Below are 23,981 nucleotides of genomic sequence, written 5' to 3'. Positions count from 1 at the left end.
GTTTTTCCCACCATGAAATATGAAAAAAAGGTCTTTTTAAATGGTCATTATCATAATGACATTTGCAAAGAAGTAGACTTTATTTTTAAAAATAAATGAAAGTCAAATTTCCAACATTCTGAAACATCACTTAAAAAGTTTTTTTTCTTTTTTAACTAAAAAGCTTTCTCAATCCCTTTCAGCAGAGTATCATAATCTGAAATGTAATAAAGCCTAATTTGAATTTTTATAAAGTGAGTGAAACAAGGAATATTTTTAAAACAGAGATCCTAATTCCACCACTCTTGCATTTGTTCTTTGGCTGGCACAGTTTTCTGTGCTCTTCTCTTGGGCACAGTTTGAGGAGGTTTAAGTGGCTACTTGGGTCCACTTTAAGGCTGCAAGATTGCTGGATGGAGTTTTTATATACTCACAAAGCTGAAAGAACCCATATAAAGCTTCCCGTCTGCTTTAAGAATACCATGGTGCTCACTGTTAGACAATGAAAGATATTTCTAGTTACTTATATTAGCTATATTGAAACTACTAAAAATGGTCAATGAAAGAAAAACACTCAAACCATAATATCAGTACATAATGTCACTAAAGCATACTCCTTATGATAAGGAACATTTAAACTTCTATCAGTAGTTTCATAATGGGAAGTGCTTGCCTAAGGGAGTCACAGTGTAATCCAAAGGATTGAAGGAAGAAAACAACAAAACATACGTTTATATTTATCTTTCGTAAAGGAAAAAGAAATCTAACTTTTCTGATATACAGAATGATACTGAAGGCTTCTCCCTGGGTATGTAAATCAAACACAGCAGGTAAGTGCACATGTCACATACACCTGTCATATACAGTGCATGAGGATTCCTGAGGGCAAGAAGGATATTGCTTAACAGTTTATTATGCCCTTTTTAATTTTGTTATTCTAGGGCATACTGCACATCACATCAGCCCAGTTAGATGGATTTATTGCTTACATTATCTAGTTGTAACAAATCTAGCACTCACAGGGGGCAGGTGGCTTCAAAGGGTTCCTAACAATAAATATCCACAGACTGAAGGTGTTACAAGTACAAATAAGCCACAAAAGTGACAAAATGTCACTTTTTTTTCTGTTAAGTGAGAGCCTGTAGCCAATTACATTCCAAGGCAGAAACCATGACAGTTTAAATCTAATTAACCAGAATTCAGTCTTTAAAATTATCAAGACTATTATACGGATTTAAATATACTATGATTAGTAATGAACTGCTACTTAAAAGTACTTTGGTGTCTTTGTGAATCATCTTTTTCAACCCTAACATCCATTAAAACTAAACATTAGACTAATCCTAGAAGCAGTCTTCCAAATATCTGTATCACAAAGTATGAAACTAGTATCTTAAACATCACAATGATTTTTAAGCACATGGCTTTTAAAATGTGTCTAAAAATGAGTAATATAACAATTATTTTAAAATGCCATTTCATCTTTAAAACTTGTCTTCTATGTATTTTTTAGATATAGATAATATATTAAGACCATAGTATATGCATACAGATTACAAATATAACCATGAGCTGAGGATTCTTGCTTCAAAAATTTATTCTAACAGGGAGTATAATCAAAAAAGTAAAAAACAACAGTCTAGAGTAATAGTACCTAATGCGTAGCCATTAACCACACGTAACTAATGAGCACTAAAAATGTGGTTTGTGTCACAGAACTACATTTTAAAAATTTATTTCATTTTAAAAACAAATCAGTGTCAACTGCTGTTTCCTGTTAAACTCAACTGTACTATGTTGGTAGGACCACATTTAAATTTATCTGTTGGAAATAAGCATATGAATTGAGATGTTCTGTAAGTGTAAAATATACACTTTACTATAAAACAGAAAAAACACATAATGTCCATTAAGATTTTGTTTATTCCACCTAGATATCAAGCATTTTGATTGAGTAAAATAATAAGTTGAATGAAAAAAATTAAATGAATTTTATCTGTTTCTCTGTAGTTTAATGTGGCCACTATAAAACTTAAAATTAAATATATTGATTATAATGAAAATAGTCATTTTCTCATACAAAACAAATATCCATTAGAAAATTTACCTGTAGAATGTGTACATACCTTAAAAACTCATCTCTTTATATGCTTTGTTTTCAACATCCCTTGTCCTCAGCTGCTCTGTATTAGGGAGCTCCTGTTTTGCTGGCTCTAGCAACAGGTAGCGAACAGGTAACCCACAGGGCAGAGGACTGTAGTCAGCAGAGCACACCAAAACAAGGCACACGAGTAAGCCTTAACTACAGGGTTTGGGCTGTTTGTTTTTATGTTTTTTACCATAGAATTCTATTTATATAATTGTCCTCTGAAAATGAAACAACACATGAAAAGCTTTTTTTTGAAAATCTTAATGCCTACAATGTCTTTGGTTTCTCTGAATAGTCATGTTTCACCATTCTTCTGTTATTAAGAAATAAAGAACACTTGGTACAGTCCTGGCTCAGAGCCCAAATTATCAACTCTGAAAATGTTTTGAGACTATGTCTTTTCCCCTTTTCCATGCTTTCTATTTTTGATAAATCCAATTCATTATTTATATGTAACCATATTTTATTGTATGTGCTCTGATAAGCTGTCACAAATAATTTCTAGAAAATGGAAGGTTAAAAACAGGTGTTTATTTAATATAGTTAATTACCTTTGTAAATATCAAGATTATGTAAGTCATGGCGAAATATTACTATGGAAGTATGCATTTACTATTCATTTCAATGTGGAGTAGCCTGGAATTAGGGAACCATTATATAGATTTGTTGTGGTCCCTCTAAACAAGTTTTTCTAGAAAATTAATCCAAATATAAACTGTAGACTATAAACAATCTGCTTTACTAAATATTACATATTGACCCTAAAACAGAAGAGTTGAACACACACTCTGAAAAACAAGTTTCTTATGACTTTAAACATGTTTAAATTATGGCATGTTTCAAGGGAAAACATTATGTAATGAAGCAATGTTTTTATTTATGTTTAAAAGGAATAATAAATATTTCTTAGAGCTTATTTCCATATGAAATGAAAAAAACTTAATTTCAGCACAATTAAATAACTTAAGAAGAGTTACATATACACCGAGGAAACCAGAATTGAAAGAGACGCGTGTACCCCAATGTTCATCGCAGCACTGTTTACAATAGCCAGGACATGGAAGCAACCTAGATGTCCATCAGCAGATGAATGGATAAGGAAGCTGTGGTACATATACACAATGGAATATTACTCAGCCATTAAAAAAAATACATTTGAACCGGTTCTACTGAGATGGATGAAACTGGAGCCCATTATACAGAGTGAAGTAAGCCAGAAAGAAAAACAACAATACAGTATACTAATGCATATATATGGAATCTGAAAGATGGTAACGATAACCCTATATGCGGGACAGAATGAGAGACACAGATGCATGGAACAATTTTATGGACTCTGAGGGAGAAGGTGAGGGTGGGTCGTTCTGGGAGAATGGCATTGAGACATGTGTATTGTCATATGTGAAACAGAGCACCATTCCATGTTCGATGCATGTGACAAGGGCTCGGGGCCGGGGCAGTGGGATGATCCAGAGGGATGGGAGGGGGAGGGAGGTGGGTGGGGGGTTCGGGAAGGGGAACACATGTAAACCCATGGCTGATTCTTGTCAATGTATGGCAAAAACTATTACAATATTGTAAAGTAATTAGCCCCCAAGTAAAATAAATAAATTTATAAAAAAAAAAAAAAAAAAAAAAAAAGAAGAGTTACATATTTTCTATCAGAAAAACTCTTCCTAATTATGATGATATTAACACAAAAATCCTTTTTAAAACTTTTTGAGTGTGTTGTGTATTCTCTATGAGAATTAACTTTTCTGGAAAAAATGATGTTTTTCAAAGTTCAAATACAAGAAGCTAGCACATACCAGAATAGAAATTAATATTTCTCTTGGATCTGTCTCATCGCAGGGATATGCCTCAGCTCTTTAGAAAGAGTTTCTATTTGGTACTTTATTAACAGTTGAGAAATATAACTTGTCTCACATATGAAAATTTTTTCTAAGAATAATATCTAAACCTATGGTCCTAATTGCACTTTTGGAAAAAAATGTATCAGGATGTGGGTAATCAATAGTTTATGATCTCGCAAGCCACCACTGTCTGCTCATGGCAATAGTTGAGCACTATAAATCAATTCAAGATAGGTAAAGTATCAAAAGGCAAAGTCTAAGAAAAATTACAAAAATTATTTTCCTTTTGTTTCCTCTTGCATTTACAAAAGAGCAACTCAAATCTGAGTTCAAAATATTTATATAGATTGCATAGCCCATTACACACATAGAGTCCATAGTTACCCTTTCTGTCATTTTTATATATTTTAATTCAAAGACTGGTGTTTAATACTGTTTTTATGTTTAATGCTCAGGAGCACCAATCTTTTTACTTATCCTAAGCTAAGCAGGAAACAGAATAAAGCAAATATTAAATGCAGGGTAAATGCAGAAATTGAGAATCCATCATGGCTCAGCAGTAAAGAATCTGCCTGCAATACAACACAGGTTCAATCCCTGGGTCAGTAAGATCCCCTGGAGAAGGAAATGGCAACCCACTCCAATATTCTTGCCTGGGAAATCCCATGGGCAGAGAAGCCTGGCAAGCTATAGTTGATGGGTTCACAAGAGTCGGACATGCCTTAGCGATTAAACCACAACCACCAAATGCAGAAATCGTTTATCAGTTTACAATAAATTACAGTTTTCATGTGTTACAGTACCAGTACACAGTGTGCTTCTCCAGAGGATACTTTTCTTGCCACTCCTCTTGGGGGCAAACTACCATTTTGCTACCATTAATAAGATCTAACCTCATTTATGTGGGACTAGACACAAGGCTCATGTATTCACATAAGTAGTACTGTTCACTACCCACATCCACCATCAGCCACCCTTTCCACCTCTTCTGTATCCTAAGACATGTATATCCCAAGAAGAGGAGACAGTGAATTAATTTGCATGTTTATTAGTGAGTTCTTAATTATATATACAGAGTACTTATTAGTCTGAAGCATATTGGAAAACCAAATAAGACAAAGTGTTTATTTATAGTTTGGGTTGCAAGGCAGCTACTAAACAGTTATTACATGCAACAATAAAAAGTAGGATTGGTTTTCTGCATGCCGAAGTGAAAGCTATGAAGTAGAAAGAGGAGACAGATTTGGCCTGGGTTAGCTCTGCAGAAGGTATGGTGAGAGTTGAGTCTGGGAGACTGGGCAAAATACGGCAAGTAAGATATTGGAACTGATCCTGGTAGGCTGTGAAGAAGTCAGCCTGGATTGTGTGGACAGGACTTTACAGAAATGAATAGAAGATACAGTTTGCTGAAGAGAAGAACAACATTCCTTAGCAGACCTGAATGGCAGGAAATATCTGGAATGGATCCTAGAGTTAATGAGAACCATTTGCTGATGATGATCAGAGGAAAACTAAAAAACAAAAATTAAAACCGAAATAAAAGCAAAAAATGATACTTATATTTGTAAGCTATTTTGCCTGTTTGTGATGTGGAATGAAATTACATATAAATTTGAATCTAGAGGCTAGAAGGTCAGCTGGAAGATCTGGGACCCAAGGTGAACAGTCAGTAGCAACAGAAATAGAAAGAAGGAAACAAATGTAAGGAATTAAAAACAAATTAAATTGTACCAATTAAAAATAGGAAGATAAAGAAAAAGGAGCAAAATTTGAATGTTTATGAAGTAGTTCAAGAAAAGACTTTAGAAAGAAAAAAGAAAGAAAAAGAGGGAGACCTCATGAGATGCTCTGGCAGATGAAGTTGCAGTACGTGTTCAAGGCAAAGTAGTGATAGTGAATGGGATTTCGAGGACACTGGCACTAGGTCGTGGGAAGGTGAGGGAATCCTGACTTGGTCTCATATTGAGGACTCATTAGAGCAAGGAAAGGATCACTTGATCCTTTAGCAAACTAAACCCAAAAGCAAAATCCAAGCCCAAATTATTTGCTTAGAACAAAGAGGAAAAAACTGATACTGGATGAAAAAGAGACCATATTCCATTTAATAATAATAATAAAAAACAGCAATGGGACTATTTTACTAGTTTGCATACACTATCTCAGGGATATAAGGCTGATGAGGGAGGGCCCCTTAAATTGTCTCTGAAAAGTACTGGTGCCCTGCTCTCTAAGAATTCAGTAGCTAAGGGCTAGTCCCTCCCATGGGATTCTTTCCTGGTATATTTGCATTTTACAAATCAATTTTGCTCACTTAATTCTGATAGAGAACTTTGACTGGTTAATTGTGGGTGGTCTGTTTATTTATTTGGATTTGTGTATTTTTAACCTAGCTGCTTGTTTAAATGACTTATTTTGCTTCTAATTATCTTACATCTTTTAAAATTATTTCAAAATATTTATCTATCTTCCATTATTTAACTTTGCAAATACATGGAGAGAAACACAAACCAAAAGCTATAACTGTACTAGCATAGAGGCCTTTCCAGAATCCTTCAGTCTACATTTTACCAGAAACATTCTTTTTTTTTTTTTTAACAGTCTATTCTTATTGGAAATATAAGTTAACAAAATTTGTGCTAATAGTTTAATTTATTTAATGGCATTCTTTTTACTCACTGTGAGGTTCAGAAAGGAAGGTTTCAGTCTGACTTTTTTCAACAATATGACACAGACCCCCAACTACCAGGAACTGATAGTGGGCCCATATCAAATGTTCATGGAATTTTGTTCATGGAATAACTTCATGGAATAATGTTCATGGAATAAGTCAATGACTAAGTTAAGATGATGGTCTCTATTCTGAAACTTAATATCACTAGTTTATGGACTAGTGAGTTGCAATCCTTTTGAGTGCCTGAAAATAGTAGTACAGTTCTAGTCACAGATCACTGTAACTATAAATGAGGGAAATGTTTCTTCTATGTTCTGAGGTCTTATTCCAAATCACTGGTCTTAATGAAATCATAAACCTCTTACTTCCAACCTCGTCACAGAATTTTTTTTTTAATTTCTTTTTTAGGACAACCCAGAGCTTAAATGAGGTCATATAAACAACACAGCTGAGTGCTGAAGAATTGATGCTTTTGAACTGTGGTGTTGGAGAAGACTCTTGAGAGTCCCTTGGACTGCAAGGAGATCCAATCAATCCATCCTAAAAGAGATCAATCCTGGGTGTTGATTGGAAGGACTGATGTTGAAGCTGAAACTCTAATACTTGGGCCACCTCATGCGAAGAGTTGACTCATTGGAAAAGACCCTAATGCTAGGTAGGATTGGGGGCAGGAGGAGAAGGTGTCAACAGAGGATGAGATGGTTGGATGCCATCAACAACTCGATGGACATGGGTTTGGGTAGACTCTGGGAGTTGGTGATGGACAGAGAGGCCTGGCGTGCTGCAATTCATGGGGTTGCAAAGAGTTGGACATGACTGAGCAACTGAACTGAACTGAAACAACACAGAAACTCAAATAAGAAGACATTATAGTGGTCAATACCGAAATCAGATTGATTATATTCTTTGCAGCCAAAGGTGGAGAAGCTCTATACAGTCAGCAAAAACAAGACCAGGAGCAGACTGTGGCTCAGATCATAAACTGCTTATTGCCAAATTCAGACTTAAATTGAAGAAAGTAGGGAAAACCACTAGTCCATTCAGGTATGGAATCAAATCCCTTATGAGTATACAGTGGAAGTGACAAATAGATTTAAGGGACTAGACCTGATAGACAGAGTGCCTGATGAACTATGGACAGAGGTTCATGACATTGTACAGGAGACAGGGATCAAGAAAATCCCCATGGAAAAGAAATGCAAAAAAGCAAAATGGCTGTCTGAGGAGGACTTACAGATAGCTGGGAAGAGAAGAGAAGCGAAAAGCAAAGGAGAAAAGGAAAGATATTCCCATCTGAATGCAGAGTTCCAAAGAATAGAAAGGAGAGATAAGAAAGCCTTCCTCAGCGATCAGCACAAAGAAATAGAGGAAAACAACAGATTGGGAAAGACTAGAGATCTCTTCAAGAAAATTAGAGATACCAAAGGAACATTTCAGGCAAAGATAGGCTTGATAAAGGACAGAAACGATATGGACCTAACAGAAGCAGAAGATATTAAGAAGAGGTGGTAAGAATACACAGAAGAACTGTACAAAAAGGATCTTCACGACCCAGATAATCACAATGGTGTGATCACTCACCTAGAACCAGACATCCTGGAATGTGAAGTCAAGTGGGCCTTAGAAAGCATCACTACGAACAAAGCTAGTGGAGGTGATGGAATTCCAGTTGAGCTATTTCAAATCCTCAAGGTGATGCTGTGAAAGTGCTGCATTCGATATGCCAGCAAATTTGGAAAACTCAGCAGTGGCCACAGGACTGGAAGAGGTCAGTCTTCGTTCCAATCCCAAAGAAAGGCAATGCCAAAGAATGCTCAAACTACCGCACAATTGCACTCATCTCACATGCTAGTAAAGTAATGCTCAAAATTCTCCAAGCCAGGCTTCAGCAATACGCGAACCGTGAACTTCCAGATGTTCAAGCTGGTTTTAGGAAAGGCAGAGGAACCAGAGATCAAATTGCCAATATCCGCTGGATCATCAAAAAAGCAAGAGAGTTCCAGAAAAACATCTACTTCTGCTTTACTGACTATGCCAAAGCCTTTGACTGTGTGGATCACAAGAAACTGTGGAAAATTCTGAAAGAGATGGGAATACCAGACCATCTGACCTATCTCTTGAGAAACCTGTATGCAGGTCAGGAAGCAACAGTTAGAACTGGACATGGAACAACAGACTGGTTCCAAATAGGAAAAGGAGTACGTCAAGTCTGTATATTGTCACCCTGCTTATTTAACTTATATGCAGAGTACATCATGAGAAACGCTCGGCTGAAAGAAACACAAGCTGGAATCAAGATTGCCAGGAGAAATATAAATAACCTCAGATACGCGGATGACACCACCCTTATGGCAGAGAGTGAAGAAGAACTAAAGAGCCTCTTGATGAAGGTGAAAGAGGAGAGTGAAAAAGTTGGCTTAAAGCTCAACGTTCAGAAAACTAAGATCATGGCATCTGGTCCCGTTACTTCATGGGAAATAGATGGGGAAACAGTGGAAACAGTGTCAGACTTTATTTTTCTGGGCTCCAGAATCACTGCTGATGGTGACTGCAGCCATGAAATTAAAAGACGCTTACTCCTTGGAAGGAAGGTTATGGCCAACCTAGATAGCATATTTAAAAGCAGAGACATTACTTTGCCAACAAAGGTCCGTCTAGTCAAGGCTATGGTTTTTCCAGTGGTCATGTATGGATGTGAGAGTTGGACGGTGAAGAAAGCTGAGCGCCGAAGAATTGATGCTTTTGAACTGTGGTGTTGGAGAAGACTCTTGAGAGTCCCTTGGACTGCAGGGAGATCCAATCAATCCATCCTAAAAGAGATCAATCCTGGGTGTTCATTGGAAGGTCTGATGTTGAAGCTGAAACTCCAATACTTTGGCCACCTCATGCGAAGGGTTGACTCATTGGAAAAGACCCTAATGCTGGGTAGCATTGGGGGCAGGAGGAGAAGGGGATGACAGAGGATGAGATGGTTGGATGGCATCACCGACTCGACGGACATGGGTTTGGGTAGACTCCGGGAGTTGGTGATGGACAGAGAGGCCTGGCGTGCTGCAATTCATGGGGTCGCAAAGAGTCGGACACGAATGAGCGACTGAACTGAACTGATAGTAAAGTATCAGCTTGGGAAAAAATTCCTTCAGGATTTTCCATAAACATCTTAAGGAAAAATCTGAACAAACGTTTTGGTCAACCCAATAATTTATTGCAGTTTCTTGTACAGGCCAGTCTCTGGAATAATACCGATCATATTGATTCATATTCCTCAAAGCAGAAATTCAATAGAGTTCTCCATAATGATGGTTTGATTCTTTCCATTATCAAAAGACGGAGGCAAAAGCAGCAAAACCCCTGTGATGCTCTTTGTACAAAAGACAGATTCTCATGCTCACCTGAGTCAGGCAGCACTCAGTTTGTGCTTCAGTCCTCTATGAGCAAAATATCTGTCTCATTCACAGAATTTATCGAGCATGTCACTTTAATGAGGCACAAGCCATAGTTTTTTTTTGTTTTTTTTTTTGTATCCATAACAGAATGTCAACTTTGATCAAGGTCTAGGCCTACTCAACACAGTTTTTAAAATGTAAATCTAATCATGTCACTTACCTGCTCAAAGTCCTATCATTGTTTCTCATTGTTATTGGAAGTTCTAAATCTTTAATAAGATGCTGTGTGACCTGCTGCCTGTTTTTAGCCTTTTTTGACACCGCTCACACCTTACTCAAAGCGTCCCTGCTAGCCTTGCTCATCTGTTTTAATATGCCAAGGCTCTCTCTTCCTCTGGCTTTCATTCAGACTTTTCTCTCTGCCTCAAACTTGGCCTCCTCCGCTCCATGACCACATCAGATCAGCACTTATTGACTCTTCAGATCCACTTTAAATTCATTTAATAAATATTTTCTGAGAAAATACCATGTGCCAGGGATTAAAAGGGGCTCCCCAGGTGACTCACTGGATAAAAATTCCACCTGCAATGCAGGAGACACAGGAGTGGTAGGTTTGATCTATGGGTCAGGAAGATCCCCTGAAGGAGATCATGGCAGTCCACTCCAGTCTTCTTGCCTGGAGAATCCCAAAGGCAGAGGAGCAAAGGGTTGGACATGACTGAAGCAACCGAACACACAGCATATGGGGACTAAAAGTAGCCTAAAGAGATTTCAGAGTGCTAGACAGCAATAAAATTAAACAATTCAAATATAAATAGGAAGTAATTGGGTATGGGCTTCCCTGTTAGCTCAGTCGGCAAAGAATCTGTCTGCAGTACAGGAGACCCAGGTTCGACCCCTGGGTCGGGAAGATCCCCTGGGGAGGGAAATGGCTACCCACTCTAGTATTCTTGAGTGGAAAATCCCACTGACAGAGGAGCCTGGTGGGCTAAAGCCGGACATGACTTGGTGACTATTTCATTCATTCACTCAGTTGGGTATGATTGATCAATGCAATAGAGAGGATTTTAAAAGGTAGGTGACTTGTAACATGATGACTCTTTGTAGACTGGATAAATGTGGACAGTCTCTCCAAGAAGAAGACATTTTAAACCAAATCAGAAGAATAAGGAACTGGCCCCACAAAGATCTGATGCACATGGAACAGCAAGTATAATATCCCTAAAATGGGAATGAGTTTGGTGTGTAGGAAGAACAAAATGTGGCTGGCATAGAGAGGAAGAGCATTTTGAGACAAACTATGGGATACATGTACAAGAAGTACAGATGCTAAGTGATACAAATACTTTTTCACACAGGGTTCTGTGAGACACGGCTGGGACAGAGTTTGGATTCTATTCTCAGTGAACAGCGTGGAAGTCAGTGGAGCGTATTAAGCAGAAAAGTGAGCTGGTATAATTTATGGCTTAAAAAGATAATTTGATTTTGCTGTGTGGAGAATGGATTATAGGTAGGGAGCAAAAGTGAAAGAGATAAATAATATAAGAGGCTCAAGGAGAACTGGCTTAGTTTGGCAAAGGGAGAAATGGAAAGGAGACAGATCCAGGATGTATGCTGGAACAAGTCACCGAGAGAAGCTGATGAATTGGAGGTTCAGCCTAAAGAAAAGACAGATCGGAAAAAGTCTGTGGAGGTTTTGTTTGCTTGTCCAGATGGATGGCAGTACCAATGCCATCAGTGCGGGGTTGTGCTCAAGAGACCATCTGGGCTAGAATCCTGGTTCTACCACTTAACACTCTTTGACCTGTATGAGTATGAATTAGTTACTTAACCTCTCTACTCATTTTTGTTTCTGCATTTATAAAATCAGGAAAATAACAATCCTACCTCATAAGGTTATCATGGGAATTTAATAATCCAATCCTTGGATTCTCCAATGGGGAGGCCCCCCCAAAAAATGATCTATGCAAACTGCCCAAAATAGCTTTTGGAATTTCTCAATGATTGTGACTGTGATTGTTATTACTGTTGTTGCAATAATTACTATAACCTAGATGCAGAAGACAAATATGCAGACCTGAGAAAATCAATATATTTCAGCTATTTAGTTGGAGATTTTCCTTAATCGTTAGCGATGTCAGTAGGTGGAAGTACATAAGTCTAATGCTTTGAGGAACAGTCAATCCTAAAGATGCAGTTTGGAAGTCACTATTTATAGATGGTATTTAGAGCCATGAATAAATTCCGCTATGGAGACATGGTAAGGAAGGGACCCAACACATCTGCATAGAGGAATTTCGATATTTAGGTATCAAGGTAAGAAAGAGCAAAAGGAGCTGAGAAGGAGCAGATAGTTAGGCAGGAGGAAATCCTGGCATCATGCAAACAAACAAGCATACACAAAAGGGACAGTTAACTGTGTCCTGTGCCATGGAGAGATGAGGTAAGAACAGAAAGGTGACCAATGGAATTGACAATCTTGAAAGCTCCTATCTAAGTTTAATTTTTTCCAAAGGACAAACAATATCTCTATTCCAGGAGATCATTTAAGCACTCAAACTAAAATTGATTACCATCCAGCCCCTATTAACACTCAGTTAACACAACTGGTATTTGAGAGAAGAAATCTATGGACCAAGTTTAACTATCATTGCTTTATATTGGTTTTTAGCTCTAGTCTATTAAATGTGAAACCACCAAATGTCTTACTTGAATTGCATTTGGTTAGTTCTTTGCTAAAATGACACTATAAAAGTTGTGGACATTTATCACTATGTCTTTGGCTTTTACAGAGGGTTAGTACATAAACATATGCTGAGAATATTTCTATATCTTCTAATGGTATAAAGACTATCACAGGATTCCTATTTTTTTTTTTTTTGTATTCCAAATACATACAACTCATGATAAATTTCTCTGTAGTATACTGTGAAAAAAACTTCTGTGTATTTTTCTGATATATACATTTCCTTTATCTCATAATAACAATTATGAGATTCAATCCATTATCCTTTTTACTTTGCCTCTAAGAAATTGAGATATATATTTATGTTCAATTCCAGTATATTTCCATAGCTTAAATTTCTGAATCTTTTCTCTATAATATATGCATTCATATTCAATATGGTTTTATCAACCTATGTACATGTGTGTGTTTGTCACAAATCACTTTCAATTTTTTGAAGCAGAAAGAATATAAACAAATACAAATAAAAAGAATGTCCTTCTCTCTTCATTTAATCCTATCCTTTACGGTTTTGCTCAAATACTACCAAGTCCATGAAAACATCTTTGACTCTTCAAGGACAGACTGATTCCCTCTTCCACCTACTAATAACACATTTGGATGACAGTGTGATATTAGTATCATAATATATAATATTTGATTATATTATATATATCTCTCAAATATAAGGTTATATTTAGAGTTTGTTTCTTTCTGGCTTCAGAACCAAAGAAATTTTAAAGATGCAAAAAATAATGACAAAACATTGAGTCACTTAAATGAATATGTTTTCCTTTTTAAATCATGATCATTACCTAAACTTTACCAAATCTGCTAAATTTCTCAGATTCAAATAAGAATCTCATCACTGTATTATGTTGATCCATATGATATTCTATGTTTTCTTACTTTGTTGTTCTGATTTTTTTATATATCAAGTGACCATGTACATACAAATCAATTAATAAATACATATTATTATAAAATATGAAGTAGAATATCAATATTATTTATTGATTGCATATTTCCTCCTTCAATTAGATTGAAAACTCTTTAAAGATAAGGACTGTACTATTCTTACATTTATACGTCTTAGAAGATATACAGTGCTAGAAACAAGTGTTATATATTTGATGACCAACAACTCCAAATTTATATTTATTTCTTTCATTTGTCTCATAATACTTGAAGCATTATTATCGCATAGACATTATATTTATAAGAATTAACAGGTCTCACAACAATAGAATAAATATCAATTTAGGTGTTCATTAAAATTTATATTCAGTAATATTAATAAAAGTTTGCTTTAAATGGTTTAGCCTTACATGACATTCTAAAGTTAGCTAAATATAATTCTTCAAACATAACTGGTAAATGAACTAGCACTTAATTATTTTTTCCATGGATGGGTAGTAGAGACATTAGAATACTAAGCAAAATATTTAATTAGACCCTTTACTAAGAAGTTGCCAAATGTCTAGAATTATCAGTAGCTCAGAAATATTTAAGAGAATTTTTTTCTAAAATAAATCACATGTGCTTGAATTATGAATGCATAATTGCCTCTAAAATATTCATATCAAAATAAAACTATCTTATTAAATTTCCATCAAATAAAAATCTTATGTTTGTCTAAGATCTCCACAGAGATAATTTTTAAAATTTTTTTCTCTAAAAGACAACAAATTTATTCTAAGTTTAGAGAGGGGGCTGAAACACATTTTTAACACTAAAATAGTTAATGTATGCTTCCATTTTTAAGATTTGAAAATATATTTGGATGGTTTCTATTTTCAAAATGTTTATAGCATATCTCCTCTTAATACAGAAGAATTTATTTCATATTCCCTTTCAATGCTTGTCCATAAGTACATATACTTATCCAATGTAAAATCAAAAATTATTCAATACTATCTTCCTCTCTTAAGGCCACTTAACCAAAGCATTTCTCACTGTTTCCAACATTATAATTTTTATTCTGATTTTTTAACCATATACTATTGACAGAATACTAAAAATTACTCTATTAATAATTATTTTAAAAACATTTTAAAGAGCAATTTATATAATATGTATTAGATAACAGAGGACAAAGAATTAAAATGAGGAAGAACGCATATAACTAAAGTCTAAATTTTTACTAAAAGAATGTGAGACTGAATGAGATATAGTTGTGGAGAACTTTAAGAGAACCTGAGGAAGTAGGTTAGCAGGCAGAATCCTCTATACTCTAGCCTTTTTTTCCTTCAACTTTATTACAGTTTTCTTGTCACCACCAATAGCGTTTTCAATGCAATGATAGTGATAGTCTGTGTTACCACTTAGAGAAAACCAGGACAGGGTCTTGGTTGGGAAACAATGCTATCATTGGAGGTATTTTTTTTCCTTCTATTCTAATTCTACTTTGCAACAAACAAAATATTTTTTTTTTATATAAAATACTTTCAACTGAGAACTTGGCTGCTAGATATCTGTATGAAATTTTTGACTGAAACACTTTTTACTTACTGATAAAACAAACTTGTAATAGTTTTCCTCTGGGATGGCAAATTCAAAGTAAAACTAATTACATTACCTGTTTCAGGCATCTTGATATTTTCTGTCAATCACCTGAGATCAAATCTCATAATTAGCCAATTTATACATTGAACCCCAAAATTCATTTCCATAACACCAAAACATCCAAATCAAAACACAGCTCGGGATATCCTCTGACATGGGATCAAATCTTATTTTCTACTTAAAGTCCAAAACTCACCAAGAGCCAACTAAATAGCAATACTTTTGGATCCCACACCCAAGAAAACTTGGCTTACCTTGCTACCATTAGACAAAGTATTAACAACAATAACTAAAACCCTAGAGTCTTGACTGTTGCAGTTCCCCTGGAGATCAGCTGTTGATCTGGCTGTGGTATAGCACACATGCAAAGTGTGATGAAACAAATGTTTTGATAATTTATTCTGCATGAATTAATTCACTTAAATACTTTTACTAAGGCCCAACACATATTTTAGGAAGTGACCAGAAAACATCGGTTCTAGAGCGAAGGTTCCAAAACGCACCTAAAAATGTTTCCCTAACAACGTTTAGTACTTTATCATGTTGAGAGGAGATCTATAAAGGGCAGATAAACATCAGGGTATGATGTCTCTTAGAGGAACAAAGGAGCCCACTAAAGTTTAAATCCTAAATGTAGCAGAGCCACAGAAAATATTTAACACTGGAAAAATCATCCATCATCAACCCCAATACTGCCTGCCGTTATACAGATCAAGTTCTTCATTTTTTAACTGGTGAATCTTTTGTCCTGAAATCCAATCATTTAGAATACGCATTTAAAGATAGGATACAAACATGAATATAGGATTCAAAGATCAAAGTCACGTCTTCATCAGTTCCAAATATATTTTTTAAAATGGGCAAAACTTGCACCAGCATAACAGCACAGGTTACTCTATGAGATCTCTATGTGCATATAACCAATCATAGGCAACATAAGGTATGGGCCAAAAGATTTTTTTAAATAAAATCACTGTATATGATTATGCAGATGTTCAAGTCCTTGAAAACACTATTACCATAATTTGGCATCTAATTTTAAATTTTCAATCGGAAAACTAGCCACTGCATCAAGATTTTCAATTTAAGAAATTCAGAAAAATATGAGAATAATAAACGTTAAAAATGACTTAGCTATAAACGGTGCCATAATTAAAGTTACATGCATTAAAGACAGTGAAGATTCTCACATTCAAATCTTGTCTAAGAAACCAATGACAACACTATGATATTTAAGATTAATTTGAGAAGATTATTATTAACATCTCTTTATATATCTTCTAACATGGAGAGTTTTCATTGGTGGGAGGTCATTCACCCCTATGTAGTGAAATTATAAGAACATCTAAAGCAATGCCTGATTACACACAATGGGTACTTGAACTGATGTGTATTTGAACAATGCTACAGAAATATTTTATACCTACATTGCTGGAGTGTATCTATTATATTATCCACCATACTCCAAATTCAAAACAGCACACTAGAAAAAGATCAAGTCTCACTTTGCTTTGCTAACACATCCTCTTCCCCAAAACACACAACCATGATTGACAAAAATTATTCCTTTTTATATTTTGAGATTGGCATAAACACAGAATTATGATTACATAGAAGGGATTAGAATAATAATAACTAACACTGAAGAGAAAAATAAACTGATTCTCAATGTGGCTAAAATAAATGATATTAACAATTACTGTGAAGGAGAATATAATTCACAATTGTTTTTCAAAATGTTTCAGAGTAAAGAATGAATGTAGTATCTCTTTGTGCCCAAATAACATAATTGATAACTTCTAAGTGCACAGTAAGAGATAGGACTTTGATCAATTAAGATTTAGAAAACAAATTCTTGTAATAATTGTACTCTTAGCAAGTATCTTTAAAACGCCACAGATAGAAGGGCTTTATTAAATGATACAGATCTTTTTACTCCTCAAATTATGATAATACTATAAAAAATATAAACTTATACAAGTAGAATAGCAAGTTTATGCCTATTTCAGAGTACTTGATAATTTATTTTAAATAATAATACTGCTTTATACTTTTCTTCAAAAAACAAAAGATCAACAGTTTGATTTTGTTTCACATGCATATACGTTATTGAACTCATTGACACTTTGTGAAATCAATGTATGTTTTGCAAATCAAATAATTCAATAAACGACATCTAAACAAAGTATTTCTAATTACATGTGATAAGCTAAAAACAAACAAACCTACACAGCAAAGGCAATCATTTCCCAAAGCTAGTCCATACACACATTCTTGAAGAGAATATAAACTAGTTTCTACGTTCCTGGCAAACCTCAGCCAATTTTATAGCATTGTAAAAAAGAAATGCAGAAGAGAAAAAAAATCTGCCCAGAGACTAATTCTTCTTAAGAAAGGTCCTGTCATTGCTGCTTTTCACATTTCTATACAGCCAAGCTAAGAAGAGCATTTCTCGACAATGTGAATAATTTCATTACTTTTTATCATTAAATATCAAAACTAACCCTAGCTGTCCTTTATCAAGTAATTTATAAATATTTATAGAACTTATTGAAAACATAATTTTGCTTCAAAATCAGCAAATATAGAACAATGAGTGAAAGGAAGCACAGCAAAACAAAAAAAGTCAAAACAAAATTATCACATATTCATGGAATGATGTTGAAAAAAAAAAAAGAAACTTCTTACCGAGTACCCCAAGTCGATAGTTGACTGTGATGACGATCACATTGCCATAACTTGCCAAGACACTCCCATCATATAAATTTCCAGTCCCTTCCATATATGAGCCACCATGGATATATACCATCACTGGTTTGGGACCCCCACTGTCCCGAATATCTGAAAAACAAATGATTGGCAACTGTTATCCTCTACATGCATAATGAAGCAGAGAATATATTTTCCATTTTAGAAACAAGAGGGCATGATTTTAACATAGTTCTTTAAGTTGTTGTCTTCATTAAAGTGTTTCTTAAGCAACTTGTATTAAGATCTATTGCTGAAAAAAGCAATAGATATCTGTTGTTTTCTTTCTAAAATTTTGTTAAATATTGTAAAACTGAATTACAAAACTTGCAATAATTGCAAGTAGGTGTGAATTTCAGTGCTATTTTTAACTGATTTTTGATGTGACAGTAGAATTAAAAGATATAATAGAATGATAACGATTCTTAAAACTTCTTTTAACAATTGTTTAGACAAAAACTAAGGACAGTGCTATCACTGCTATGATGAATAAAACACTCTTTTCCTCATCTTAATTATTGTAAAGATTTGTATTGAATGCATCATAATTACATTGAATAACTTATGCTCCAATTTGAGAACATAATTATAACATTATTTTACAGAATTTGAAAGAAGTATCATTTAACTATTCAAGTACTATCAGATGAATTGTAGGCAATAGAGTGCAAAAATCTATATTTTTATCTTTGTTGCATTTAGGGGACTTTCATTCAAATATTTTTCAGTTCCATTCAGGTCATCTGTTCATCCAAATTACCCTTATCCTTTGAGAGAAGAAAACTGACTGATACTTTGGCTCTATGATTTTGTCATGTAAACATTAGAGAAAATACAGTTAAGTTCAAGCAAACAATTCTAAAGTTTAGAGTGATGTTGAAGTGATTTCTACAGTTCTAAATTTTAATCAAATGTATTTGCTTTTCTAAGATACTTTACCATGATTATGTAGCTTTCAACAGGGTCTAGAAATAATATATAAGGGAAACACTGGATAATTTTAAATGGTAAAAAATGTACTAATTTCTAGAGACAAAAAATGCTAAACTGTATATTGGTTAACGTTGGAAGTGAAGTCACTCAACTGTGTCTGAGCAATGGACTGTAGCCCGCCAAGCTCCTTCGTCCATGTGAATTTTCAGGCAAGAATACTGAAGTGGGTTGCCATTTTCTTCTCCAGGGGATCTTTTTGACCCAGGGATCAAACTCAAGTCTCCTGCATTGTAGGCAGACTCTTTACCATCTGAGCCACCAGGGACCCCATATTGGTTAACAAGGTTTTAACTGTTATATAAATTGAAATATCATATGTGTACATATATCTGTATGATTATGAGTATGTACACACTTGAAACACTATTATATAATAGCACATGATCTCTTCAACCCACAATTGAAACCAAATTACACCAAGTGTGTAGTCTTTCTTTTTTAATGTTAATAGTAATAAAGTATCATTTAAAAGTATGGCTTTAAAAAAAAAAAAAAGTATGGCTTTGTTTCTTTGCTTTTGACATATTTTATCAAACAAATCCCCTAAATCATAACAATTGAGGTTTCAGCTTTCAGAATAGACTAATATGATACGAACTCATTGAAAAAACTAGCAATAACTTAGAGGCTGTTATACATTGTTGTTTTTTAAAAAAGGTGACTAGTAGAAATGTGCCGATTTTTCTACTATAATAATATTTTTCAATGAAAATCATTTTAAAATCAGGAATTGTAGCTCAACTTGTTTGTCCAGATTTTCAAGTTGGAGAAATAGCTAATTGCAGAATTTAGAGACATTTTTAAATGCCTAGTTTAAATTTAATATCTAATATCAGTGTGAGTTTATCATACTCTCTCCCTCTCCCCACAAATGAGTACTTCAGAAGTGTCTTATTTTTAAGTGGTGACAGGAGGATACTTTGACATAAAAACCATCTACTAGACACACCCTATATTTAGTGAAAAAACCTAAATGTACTTTCTCCTTAAATCCGTGAAATGGAAAATTATATTCACTCATTTGTAAGACTTGGGGGACTCATAGAGATGTTAGGCTTGCAGAAAGAAACAATTCTGAAACTGTCAAACTCTCCTCCTTAAATGCCTGTTCACTGCACATAGTTTTAGCTTATTTTTCTAGTATGGCTGGCACTGAGGAAGCAATAATAAATTATTAAATCGAGATCATTAACTGACTATTCACAGCAGACACTGTACTTTGCTAATTGTATGCTTCGAGGTAGCACAGAGGGAGGCTGTTTCAGAATTCTTCTTTAATTAAAATTACATAGAATTACAAAGCACCAACTGTGAACAGTAATGAAATCTTGGTAGAACCATTCTGTTCACCTGGAAAACAATACAGGCACACATTGAGAAGACCTGCCACATCTTACACACCTAATATAGCAGAATGGAGTAGACAGTGCCAGGATGCACTGAAAATATGACAGTAGATTCTAGGAGGGATTCTAAGTGGCATCTCTCTAGTTTTCTTTGAAAATTAGACTTGAAAGGATTACTGATTGATTGGGCTGATTCTAATGTCCAATTTGTCTTTCCAAACTTCTCAATGATTTCAACTTTGCTTAAGTACTTGAATGTGTCCATCAGTTCTTTTCCAGAAAGTTCTATAAAATTCTAATACTGTGTTCTAAACAATATTTATTTTTGCTTGAAGTAACCTTGAAGTTAATGCTATATAGAATATTAATTACCAACATAGGCAACATTCTTGTACATAAAAACTCTTAATACCGCTAATAAAGTTTGAGAAATGCTGTATTTATACTACAGAACAATTGCTAACTTTTGATAGTGCTTTATCAGAGTGGCTCACCTTTAGTGGCTCATTAAATCTTTACTTTTTATAGCATTTTATCATAGAGTTCATCTTAGATTTTACTTTTCTTCATAGTCTACAGGTCTTTTTTGAGGTAAATATAAATAGTAAATTGTTCAACTATAATAAAAATAACAACATAACAATAACGGTAGACAGTTTACTATATATATAAACTTTGATTTTAAAAAGAACTAGATTCTATAAATGAAATTGATATAACAGATAACCTACTATTAAATACTATCAACTAATGCCATCATTTTAATAATAAAATTTGGAATAGCCACTTGGTCTTTAGTGCAAATATATTAGATGTAATAATTTATAATGAATTTATTAGAGCCATATTGTCCCTCTAAACTTTGTCTCATATATTCCCTTAGAAATTAAGTGCATTTCACCTAAGATATCTGACTTTGCCTGAACAGCTGCTACTAACCTTACTAAAATCAAAAGAATACTGTCAGAGACTAAAACACTAGCTCAGGTTTAGTAAAACTACAAATATTCCTAAAGTATGCTTATATTTTCTGTTATTTACAATGCCTTAAAGTTTTGCTAAGCATCTAGGTCTTTGAACTAAGTGGGAAGGAATACTATAGACTGTTGATTATTTTTATCCTAAAATTTTTACAATAAAAAACTAATTTTTTCCAGTTATAAGCTAATACACTGGAAACTGAGTAGGTATTTTGATTTTAAATTTTAGCAACTATTTAATCTTTCTTATAAATCAAAAATTTAAGCCAATGCAGCAAGTGCCAATTGCTCTAGAGCAGTCAATCGGGATTTATTTTTGCCTGACAACCAATGTTTGGAGTCATAATTCCTTTCAAGAGTCCTGGTGAATAATTATTAGTCACATAACTCCTTGAACATATTTACTGATTTTTTTTTCTTAAAGGACTCATGAAATTTTTAATTGCCCATAATTTAGAATTTGGGGGCATTTAACAATTTTAAAATTGGGGGATATTGCCTGAATCAAATCTTTTCCTGATACATTTAAAAATATTTCAAGAAATTTTTTGCCCTCTACTCATTTGATGAACCTCAGTTATTATTCAAAGGTTTCTATCCTGGAGGGTATTTGAATTTATTCTTATCTTCTAAACAATTACCCAAACAACACAGAGGAATAAGAACTTGGGTTGATTTCTTGGACTTTACACTTATGAGCATTTAAAAATGTTACTGATTTGGTAACTCTTAGGATGACTGGCTTAGTACTCAGCCTAAATACTACTTGCCAATTTAAGTTGGGGTTTAGGATATTTTTAATGGCTATCTGAAAATGTTAAATGTGCTTCAAGTTATGTCTATGAGATAGATTTACATTTACAGGGCTTAGTTCACTGTGGTTGTTCAGAGGTATCACTTGTAAACATGTAAATATCTTACTTGATGCTGTTTTACCAAAAGTAAAAAAAACACCACATAAAATCAGCCATCAAAATATTTTTTTAAATGGGACATGATGTAAACAAACATTGTGAGTATTCTGGGAAAATTTGAAGTTTACTAAGTTACACACTAAGCAATCTGATAACAAATGTCCAAGATGTAAGCATTTTCAGAGGATTCAACAAATCTCAAGGTCCCCAAGTGTAAGCTGTTTTCATAGAGCACTAGGAACAACAACCCAAGTCCTCAAGGTGAATAAATGTCTTTGATGTTTTAATACTTCAGATTTCCAACAGGGTTAAAAAAAAATCACAATTTGTATTTTGATATTATAAATTTATTTTTAGCTATTTAGCATTCAAAATGTATACCTTGGGCAGCTGTAAAGACTTATTTCAAGAATTAACGACTGTGTTATATTTAACCTTTAACCCACTGGTGGTATTCATGGCAAATGAATATTTAATCAAATGTCATAAATTTCATTTACTCAAAATAATTCTTAAATGTTATAAAAATATTAACATCTAATAGAATTTTTAAATATTTAATAATTTGTCTCTATAATTTTCCATACTGAAGTAGTTTGTTAAATATATATATCTTAATGAAACAATTTCAATTGTTTAGTAAGAACACATTCATAGTTGTTCCTTATAGAACTAGCACTTCTGCTTGCCTGTGTGTGGATTATCTTGTTTTGGAAAAACTTTCTTACCACATTATTGTTTTTACGAGATTTAATTTCCAAGGTTCTGGGAATTATTTTTAAATCTAGGATTACATTAGTCATCTCTACAAGAATCATAACTAGGGTGGCATTAAAAAAAAAATAAGAACAATGGGCCTCTCTAGACACTCCATTTAATACCAGGTAAAGGTACATAATGGAATGAGAAATCTCAAATCAATCTAGTGAGTACTTACGTGTACAGAGTATATCAGAATTGTAAGTCATAAGAAAGTTGGAAAGAGAAAAGAATTTTGATATTAGTACAGCATAAAGACATTATTATTTATAGTTAGCAACAATCTGAAATTCAGAATATTTTACTTGCCAATCTTCAAATTATGTGCCTTTGATAGTAAAAGATATTCATTTAATCTTCTCAGGGTTCTTAAGTGGTTAAATAAGGTTTACTACAATTATCTAAATAGGTGTATGCCTTTCACACCCATATGATTTTATTATTGATGTAATATTTAAGCACACAAACAGAAATCAGTATTTTTTTAACCTAAATTATATTGCTCAAGAAACACTTTATATCAGCTTTTAGCTTATCCTTCATTTTATTGGGTGTGTTTTTTTTTAAACAAATATAAAATGTAAAAATGAAACATTTTGTATCGGGTAAAATATTTACATAGATCAGAAAACATGCAGAATGGGTACAAAGAGACTACAGGGAAGAGATTGTTAGTTCAAAGAACATGGACAAGTTTCAGTCAAAATGTGGAATGAAACATATCAAAAGTCAGTTCAAGAAAACAACAACAACAAAAAATGCCCCTCTTTTTAAAACGTTGTAATGGTTGGCATCAAAATCAAAATTTAACATTCATTTTTTAAAAAATTAAAAATGTATATTCATATGTAACAACAAGCAAGAAGACAAAACACATCAAAAACGGGAATTAAAAACAACTCTTCAAAAAAAG

General features: G+C 33.9%; 1 protein-coding gene across 3 annotated transcripts in view; it reads right to left on the bottom strand.

Moving 5' to 3' along the window:
- NLGN1 (neuroligin 1) overlaps nucleotides 1-23,981 on the bottom strand; it is a 911,840-nt gene that overhangs the window by 493,967 nt on the left and 393,892 nt on the right. For all 3 annotated transcript variants that reach the window (XM_081570960.1, XM_081570961.1, XM_081570962.1), the window contains one exon: nucleotides 18,017-18,169. In XM_081570960.1, coding sequence (XP_081427086.1) covers nucleotides 18,017-18,169 — 153 coding nt within the window. The remainder of the gene's footprint in view (nucleotides 1-18,016; nucleotides 18,170-23,981) is intronic.

This window comes from Giraffa tippelskirchi, chromosome 2 (assembly GCF_054371585.1).
Source record: "Giraffa tippelskirchi isolate mGirTip1 chromosome 2, T2T-mGirTip1v1.2.pri, whole genome shotgun sequence".
NCBI lineage: Eukaryota > Metazoa > Chordata > Mammalia > Artiodactyla > Giraffidae > Giraffa > Giraffa tippelskirchi.
This window is presented reverse-complemented; position numbering and strand designations above follow the sequence as displayed.